We start from the raw sequence: 9,210 nt of genomic DNA on the forward strand, positions 1-9,210 counted from the left end.
TAGTTTAATATTTAGAACAATTTAGTTTTAAAAATGTTTATTATTTTTAAAGCATTTAAATAATTGTATTTGCTACTATTTTATTCATTTTAGAGTATTTAAACATTTTATAAAAGTGTGGTTTCTCCACCATAATTACCTATGCATTATTTGGCTCACTCCGAACATTTTAATTTTAATATTTGAAAACTTTTATTGTTTGCTTGATTTTGAATTTGAATTCGAACTGTTTTCGAACTAACGCGAGATTAGCAACAGTAATCAAGGTGACGTGGCATCATTAGCAGAGGTTTACTGTAGCTTAAATACGGGCGTCACAGGAACCCCCGGGGGCTTAATGGGCCATAGTGGGCCTTTGTGGAGAAGAGAAGAGGCATCCAGGGCAGGGCCGCGCGCCCTTACCCCCTAGTCCGAATAGGACAAGGAGAGGGGGCGGCGCCCCCCCCCCCCCCTTTCCTTCCACTCTCCAACAAGGAAGGGAGGAAGTCGTACTCCCGGTGGGAATAGGACTCCTCCTGGCGCGCCCCCTCCTGGCCAGCCGCACCTTCCCCCTTGCTCCTTTATATACGGGGGCAGGGGGCACCCCATAGACACAACAATTGATCTCTTAATCTTTTAGCCGTGTGCGGTGCCCCCCTTCACCATAATCTATCTCGATAATATCGTAGCAGTGCTTAGGCGAAGCCCTGCCTCGGTAGAACATCATCATCGTCACCACGTCGTCGTGCTGACGAAAATCTCCCTCAAAGCTTGGCTGGATCGGAGTTCGAGGGACGTCATCGAGCTGAATGTGTGCTGAACTCGGAAGTGTCGTGCGTTCGATACTTGAATGGTCTACGACTACATCAACCGCGTTGTGCTAACGCTACCGCTTTCGGTCTACGAGGGTATGTAGACAACACTCTACCCTCTCGTTGCTATGCATCACCATGATCTTGCGTGTGCGTAGATTTTTTTTTAAAATTACTACGTTCCCCAACGCCTCTAGTTCATGTCATTCTATTGTTGAACTTATCTGAAACATACTAGGTATAAGTATTAGTTCAACAAAAGATATGTTGACATTAATTATCAAAATCACCCAGGGAGCACTTGTACTTTCAACCGCTCCCGCCGTGCCATGGCCGCTGCGTGCATGATGGCCGAGCACACAACAGCTCCGTCACTGGGACTGGGTCACGCCGACCATTCTCGAGACCTGTTCCTCCCTATTCAAGCTCTGCCCCTTCTTCAGGATCCTCCCACCGCGGCCTCCTCATTCATCGTCTCCAGCGAGGTAAGCCACCACGGCGAGCGAAGGCCAAATTGAGGACTCGCGTGCCGGTGAGTTCAGTCACAGCGATGCCCGGCAGGAGGTGTGTGAGGCTGTGTGCATGTACTGGTGTACACCCGAGACCAGACAGACGAGCCCGCCTGCAGCTTGACTGCGTGGTGCGTGCTCAAGTTCCCTCGGCAATAACATCGCTAGCTAGCTACGTGGTGTGCCGCGACATGAACCTGGTGACCAAGGTCACCAAGCTGGCTTTAAGCAGGCAGGCAGGAGGATGGATTTTCAGGGAGCTAGCTCACGTACGTACGTCGCAGCTTACACGCCTTCTAGCTTGATCGATCTGCGTCGGCTTCGGGGTCTCACACGTGCGCCCATGGCTGGCGGGATGGCACACGTGGCGTGGCATGGGTCCTCGGCACACACACCTGGCCGGCGGCACGACACCTGGGAACGTCGGGGCATGCCCTGGAGTTTGGTACGGACCACAGTGCCGGCTACTGCAGGTGCTTGCAACGAGGGGAGCATCTATCGCCGCCGCGGTGGACATGAGCATGGCGTTTTACCGGTTTAGTGAAAGATGTGATCTACCGGGTGGTCTGATCTAAGAGGCTGTCGAGAGAGGAAGAGGGCGTCGGGGACTACTTCCCGGCGCTGGTGTGGGCGGACGTGATGCTGTCCAGCGGGCGGCGCGAGGAGATGCGTCGAGCTGCTGGAGAAGGTGGTCGTTGAACACGGGGGAAAGAGGAGCAGGCAGGAGAGATGGCGGTGGCAACCTAACAGCACGGAGGAGGCCGGAGGTCCATGACATTAGAGGATACATCTTCACAGGGGGTTTTGTGCAAAATATACTGCCTACATGGCGGTGGTCAAAGGGCCACGTCATAGGTCAATAGGACCTCCAATGAAACACTTATGAAAGATTTGGGACTGCGGTGTGCATTTTCATATATTTAGGACCTATTTGACATTTCTGCAAAAGAATTAGGACCGCGCATGCATTTTACTCTTTCTCAAACTTCGGGGGTTCATGTGGACTTCTTTCGCGACCGAATCAGAGCGCAAGCGGCGGCGTAAAAGCGAGGGCACCGGACAGATGGGTATAGATCTAGGCGCACGCGGGTGTCGTCAGTGATTCCTGAGGAGCATCAACAGCGGCGGCGGTGGCGGAGGTCCGACAGAGGGGACTGGATGCGGCACCGCTCGACGGTGCCGAGAGGTCGCCATGTTGATATAAGCTACTCCCACCATTCCGCTTACTATGCCCCAATCACAGGTTTCGCTACATTTTTTTTTCTCTTTCAAATTAAGGGGTTGCCCCTCAATTTCATTGCTGAAATTGATAAGACATGGTTTCGCTACATCTCCTAGCAATTTCACTGAGATCCGTCTCGCTACATCTCCTAGCAATTTCTCTGTGAGATCCGCCTCGCTACATCTTCTAGCAATTTCTCTGTAAGATCTGTCTCGCTACATGTTTCTTTGTGAGATCTGTCTCGTTGCATCTCCTGGCAATTTCACTGTGAGATCTAAATCCATTTTGACCTCGGATTTCGAATTTCACCCATAAAAAAGAAAAAAGACTCCTTTTTTCTTCTTCTTTTCGAAACTGAGACGGCTACTAATTCCAGCCGGCTCTGGGTTCGATCCGATTCCTAGTCTCAGTCACCGTGCTGATATATTCGCGACCGCTACTCGTTCCAGTTCTAATCAGTGTTTTCCTTGCTAAGGATCTGAAGGGCACAAACATGGCAGTGCGCAACAAGAGCAGCGAGAAGATCAACACTGATAGGGCGCTCAGTAAGACGGGGTTCAGGTCAGACAAGAGGTTGTGCAGGCCAGCCCTCCCTGAGATGCCAGATGAGCTTGTTTTGGAGATCCTCCTCCGTCTCCCAGTGAAATCACTCCTGAAGTTCAAGTGTGTTTGCAAGGACTGGCACGCCATCATCTCAGGCCCTTCCTTCATCCGGATGCACCTTGAGCGCTCCGTGTCCAACCAGCAGCGGCAATCCTGCTACCTCATCACCCCGCATTTGTTGGATTATGCCAGTGATGATTTATGGCCAAATACATTCTCAAACAACATCCGCTTCTACAGATGGCAGCACGAGAGTTGTCAAGCCAGCGCCAGTCTAGTGTATGCAAGGAACTTTCAAAGGGAGTTTGGATCAGTCTACAGGTTTGCACATTGCGACGGCCTTGTGCTGCTGCTCACGGATAATAAGATGTATGTTGTCAACCCCGCCACAAGGGACCTGCTTACTTTGCCCGAGAGCCCCCGGCGTATGCTCGAGCCATCCTCCTTCTACCGTGGGAATGTTGGTTTCGGTCATGACCCTTGCACAAACAAGTACAAGGTAGTTCAGTGCTTTCGCCATTCCACGGATAATGGCCTAGGGAGCTACAGCACTGGAATGGAGGTTTTTACAATAGGAAGCAACATGAACAGCGGTTCTGCAGCATGGAGGGACGCCATGCCACCATACCCCGTTGGTAACTGGAAAAACGCGACTTTCTTCAAGGGGTCTCTGTTCTGGATCCTCCGCAAGCTCCGTCAGAGGGAGCCCCCGGAGACCCGTCTACTTCGGTTCTGCCTGCAGGCCGAAACGTTTAGCTTCACCCCGCACCCTCCGTGCCCTGCGCTTGACCACCAGAACTTTGCCATGAGTGCGCTAGAGGGTGAACTGTGCCTTGCTCAATATGAATCTTCACAACGGGTCGTGATCTGGATGACGAGCGATGGCGAGGATCCGAAATGGGACCGGCGATACGTCGTTGATGTGGAGCCATGCGTCACAATAGCTATCTCGCAGTCTGGACTTCTTTTGAAGAGAGTGAACCATATGATCTCACGGTACAACTTCCAGGATCAGAGCGTGGAGGATGTGGCTGGGTTGGAAGCTCTGAGGTACCATGGACCCGGGGCGCGCACTGTGGAGCACAAGGGACCAAACATGTTCTTCTTCGATGTGATTCCTTACACAGAAAGTCTCGTTCCCCTACACAATGCAAGATGAAGTGCGGCGCTCAATTTATGTAATAGTTATCTTGTGTATTATCCTGTTTTTTTTCAACATGTATGAATGGAAGTTGTATTTGAGCCACTGCCCACTAGTGGCAAATCCCTGACTGAATAAATGTTTGAGCGGCATATTACTTCTATTTACCTATGCTCATATTGATGTCCATTTAGAGTGGCAAAAGCAAAATGGACAAAAACCAGTGTGGCCAAAACAACAAATTTCCCATCACAAATCACATTGTAGATACTACATGAGGTTATTATTAGCTCTGGGAGCATCATATAAGATTGAAAAAGAAAACAAGAAAGACGTTACGAGGAAACCACAAATAATAAAATTAGTAAAACCAACCTCAACACAAGGAGTCTAAAAAACAAGCGATAATCTTGCTTATTAATATAATATCATATTCGAGTAAAAAAATACATAGCCTCCTCTTCTCCAGAATTATAATCCAGTGGCCAGCTGGGTTTTGAATGCGCTGCAACTTCTTAAAAGTAGAAATCATGCCCACAAGGCCCCCTGTGGACTGGCCATGCTTCAAGCTCAAGTGACCAGTTTCTCTGCTACAGGTACATAATGCCACATGTGTCGCCATGCGTATTCTTGCCATCCAAAGATTACCATGAGGGGCCAAATTGTAAGCAACATTACCTTGGGCATCTCCGATCTTAGCATTACTGGCAATATTCCTACTCTACCACATACCACTATCATGAATTTAACAAGCTTCTCAACTAATGATGGCATGTAGAGGATTTCTAATGAAGAAAACACCACCATGACCATAATAGCAGTTCCAGAAATAACTGGGGTGATCATGATGTATATAGCCAATACGAAGGCCGTCCCCAAAGATAAGACTCCATTGAAAGATAACCATATGGATATATTGTAGTGCATGTAGCGCATGGGTATTTCAACTGTAGGTGTTCCTGCAAACACAAGGCTTAGGACGGCCAAAGACGAGCATATAAATGCCAGTGCATTCGCCATCAAGAATCCTTGGAATACTTTTTCGGTAGACAGAGTTGGTGTTCCTCCCTTAAGGTGGTCATCTGCTCTGTAACCCCCAGGTAAGGCGAAAGCAGCACCAAAAGCCATTGTTGTAATTAATACTAAGCCAAGGCCGAGAAATTGCGTTGAGTTTGATATTACCGCATCAATCTTAGCGTCAGATTGGGTACTAGGTCCTTTTTTCATGATATCCCGCCGACAAATATGAAGTGTAGCATCGGCAGATATTAGAGCTTGTTGTATCAAAATCCGCGAGTGCTGCAGATCAGGAAAAAAAAAGCAATATCAAGTTATCGACTTTCTATTTTTTTCTCTGAATCCAGGAAATAAGGTACTGAACAAAAGGAATGGAAGTAGTTTACCAGCAGGCAGTACAACCCGGTGGGAGTACTGCTAACTGAAATCTCTCGCGGGGTATGTTGCTTGTTGTTTGGTAGATTCAAATCTACTTCTTTGTTTGCGAAGAGACAAGTGAAACTCCACCAGTCCCCAATCTCCACAGCTAGATGTAGTGCAGTGTTTCCTTCATTATCTTGCTTGTTCATAATTGACGAAAACATGGGTGTTTGGCAGGCATACCGAACTATATCATATCTTTTCTTCATGACAGCAACATGGAGAAAAGTTCTCCCACGGGCGTCACGTAAGCTGGCACAACCTGGGCACTTTAAAAGTAAGATGATGACAGATGAAAGTCTCCCCGCTAAAGCAGCGACATGTATGGGGAATGACCCTTGTTCGTCCGGTTGATATGCTGAATATGCATCCGCCTCCAATATTAGCATGGTAAGGTCCATTGGTGTTTCCACCACGTTCAGAAAACTTGTAATGCTAGTTCCATTTACCACTGGCACGGCATATTGGGGAAGCATACCACGTGTCCCTGTTTCTAATGATACCGCAAAGTGTAGAGGTGTGTTTCCAAGTTGGTCTCGCTTTTTAGTGAGTTCCTTGTTCCAGTTCAGTAGCAATTCTGTCATATCTGCAATTTGGTCCTCTCTGTGTCAAACAGCGCTATATGCAAAAATGCATGTGTAAAGGTACATTTGGAAATATTTGATCATTGAGTAGAACTCTTTATTGTTATATGTAGAAGAATGACTTTGATAAATAAATCTTTACCCTAGGTGTGAATAATTGCTATGCACTCAAGAGGGAATCTGAAATTAATGCGTGTGTGGAAGAAAATCGCACACCCCTGAAAATATTCTTGGAGTTTGGAAGGGAGAAAGTAAATGGAGATCATTTACTTTAGTGATAGGAAGTCAATCACAAGTTTGCAGTAAAAATATAGTATATGCTAGTTATTTTCTCAGAAACAAAGAGTAAAAGAATGGCCTTCCACACTGTTAAGAGGAAAAGAATGGCCTTCCACAGTGTTAAGAGGAAAATAATGGTCTGATATGCTAAGTAAATACAATTATTTTACATTCAAAATGTTAAGTAGTGCTGTACATAGCAAATTAAATACAATCATTTTTATGATCATAGCAGTGGCGTAGAACAAACATGGTTATGCTTGATCAAAGCACCAAGTTGGGAAGTAGTTAAGGTACCTCTGCTTCGAAGAACTGCAGCATGAAGCGCATTCTGTCCATCTGGCCCGGAGTATGACAACTTCTTGTCTCTCTCGTGGAGCTCCCGCGCGATTTCCTCATGTCGCAGAGAGACGGCGAGGAACAATGGCGAGGTTCCGTCGTCCGGGACGCGAGCGAGGAAGGGGTCCGCTGCCATCAGCTCAGCCACCGTGGGCATCTGACCGGCGCGGATCGCCTCATGCAGGGCCGTCTCCCCGAGCCCGTTCTGCATCCTCACCAGCGTCTCCACCCTCCCGTCTTCGCCGGCGACTTCTTCCCCTCTCGCCAGCTCAACGAGGAGGGCGGCCATTGCGGCGTGGCCGGCCCTGGCGGCGCAGTGCAACGGCGTGCCGCCGCCGCCGTTGCGCGCGCCCAGGAGGTGCGGCGCCTTGTCGTAGACTGCCCTGGCTTTCTTCAGGTACCCGTAGGCTGCTACGATGTGGAGTGCGGAGTCCCCGTCTGGGGTGACCCCTTCCAGGAGCAAGGACGACGCTGGTGGGCGCGCGGGGCGGTCGACGTCGACGACGACCTCAATAGGGACGTCAGCCGCTCCTCCGTTCAGAAGGTTCGTCAGTTCCATGCAGCTGCCATGGCATGCCGCCTCCAGCAGCTCGGGGTGCATGCTAGGTGCGTTTGCCACAGCAGCCATGCTGCCGTTTTGCTGTGTGTGTGTGGGTGTGTGTGGGTGTGTGTGTGTGTGTGTGTGTGTCACTGTCACTGTCACCACAGTGACGACTCTAGGTAAGGAATTGCACGAAAGCAATCTAAATCAGGAGAGCATTCCTTTATGCTTGACTTGGCTTGCAAGTCCTTATTTGCATCCGGCAACACGCAATGAATGGGCCACAAAGATGTGGTTTATGCAGCCACTCAAAGTATCAGTCTGGCTCTGGTATGGTCATTCTGATTAATGAAAGAGCTTTGCCACACCTAGATAATTTATGACTGAGCTGGCCTGGCCTGATTGGATTGGTAGAAAAAAGGCCCAGAAAATGGTATCTGATCCAGTAACAATGCATACAGCTTCCTTTGCATGTTGTCTTCGTAACAATGGATGCTCTTTACCAAAAAGCTTTCACCCCGCTTTATATAGACCATCTCCTCAAAATTATGCAGCTACGAGAAAACCAGCATTTGATGAACAATCACATGTCAAAGTCTGTTTCAATTAAAAAGAATCGTTCCAAAGCTCTAAAAAGGAGATGGTCAAGCAAGTTAATCACGTTAAGAAAGATGGTCGCAAAAGTGCTAATCCAGATTTGATCTTAAAAGATAAAGAGCCAAATTAAACAATTGACATTGGTTACAAAAGGCAAAGAAGTGAAGCAATTGATTGTTGAACATCAAGATGCCAAAACTGAAGAAAATAAGTTGAGAGTGCACAGTGTCAGAAAGCAATTGTTATTGCTTGAAAAAGAATCACAGTCGAGGTGCCCACTCGGCTTATCAAATTGATGACATCAGCGGATGACGTGGCTTCACCAAAACGCAGGAAAACCATGTAGTGGGGGCTCCTATTTAGATATAGAAGATGTCTATTCAAAGAGAAGATTCATATGATAAAACACATTATACATCAATACTAACAAATATGCAATAGTCGCCTTAAAAAAAGCAATGCAGAGAAACAAGCAATCGAAAATATGCAGTAAAAAAATTATGACATTCAATAGTTACTTAGTAAACCATGCAATAGATGACGACATGTGGTACAACATGCAATATTAACATAATGAAACATATACCAGAAACACCAGACATGATATAAACCAGAGAACAGCATGAGCAGGCACGGTGGTGAATCATAGTTTCAGAAGAAGTCTGACCTTGCTCGACGAACAAGTCAAACTGGCGCACAAACCACCAAATAGTATTCTAGTCAAAGTAAACTAATATAGGGCTGGAGAAAATGGAATGAATGCAATGCGCTTGAAGAGGATACGAGTAAGCATCCAAGCAAAACAGCCAAGGATAATCAGATGAAATGTATACAAGGAATAGTGCTCTAACTTTTGTGCCAAAATAAATCATCAGACGGCGTACAAAGGCCTGACCAATCTTCCATTTGTAACTAGTAGAATTACTAATATATGAACTTAGCATGCTCCAAAAATTCCAAGTTATCGGATGAACTTATCACACTGCTGCAAAATTGTCTGAAGTCTAGACAAGAGTCATGTGAGTAGATTCCATTGCCGTTCTTGAATACTGCAGTGGAAAGGCAACACTGAGCCATTGCTAGTAGCGCATGTTACATTCTTAAATTAGGAAAAAGGGAAGGAAATCAGCTTACATGGAACATTCGGAAGGTCGGAGTATTCACTCA

The 9,210-nt window shown here is 47.1% G+C and overlaps 2 protein-coding genes across 2 annotated transcripts; one reads left to right on the top strand and one right to left on the bottom strand.

Annotated features, from left to right (window-relative positions):
* Positions 1-2,292: 2,292 nt before the first annotated feature.
* LOC147971592 (F-box protein At3g07870-like) lies at positions 2,293-4,433 on the top strand. Its single transcript, XM_087526185.1, has one exon. It carries the CDS (start codon positions 3,016-3,018, stop codon positions 4,282-4,284), a length of 1,269 nt encoding a protein of 422 aa, XP_087382311.1. The 5' UTR covers positions 2,293-3,015; the 3' UTR covers positions 4,285-4,433.
* A 101-nt stretch (positions 4,434-4,534) lies between these two features.
* LOC147971593 (protein ACCELERATED CELL DEATH 6-like) lies at positions 4,535-8,648 on the bottom strand. Its single transcript, XM_087526184.1, has 3 exons — positions 6,864-8,648; positions 5,670-6,289; positions 4,535-5,565 (listed from the first exon to the last, which is right to left on the bottom strand). Exons 1-3 carry the CDS (start codon positions 7,531-7,533, stop codon positions 4,837-4,839), a joined length of 2,019 nt encoding a protein of 672 aa, XP_087382310.1. The 5' UTR covers positions 7,534-8,648; the 3' UTR covers positions 4,535-4,836.
* Positions 8,649-9,210: the final 562 nt, after the last annotated feature.

Source organism: Triticum urartu, chromosome 5A (genome assembly GCF_056163025.1).
Source record: "Triticum urartu cultivar PI428250 chromosome 5A, HENAU_Tu73, whole genome shotgun sequence".
Taxonomy (NCBI): Eukaryota; Viridiplantae; Streptophyta; class Magnoliopsida; order Poales; family Poaceae; genus Triticum; species Triticum urartu.

Coding starts and splice junctions, on each gene's coding strand:
- LOC147971592 (XM_087526185.1), top strand. CDS start 3,016: ATGGCAGTGCGCAACAAGAGCAGCGAGAAGATCAACACTGATAGGGCG.
- LOC147971593 (XM_087526184.1), bottom strand. CDS start 7,533: ATGGCTGCTGTGGCAAACGCACCTAGCATGCACCCCGAGCTGCTGGAG. Junction 6,290..6,863: donor TGCAGTTCTTCGAAGCAGAG/GTACCTTAACTA, acceptor ACCAAATTGCAG/ATATGACAGAATTGCTACTG. Junction 5,566..5,669: donor CCGGGTTGTACTGCCTGCTG/GTAAACTACTTC, acceptor CCTGATCTGCAG/CACTCGCGGATTTTGATACA.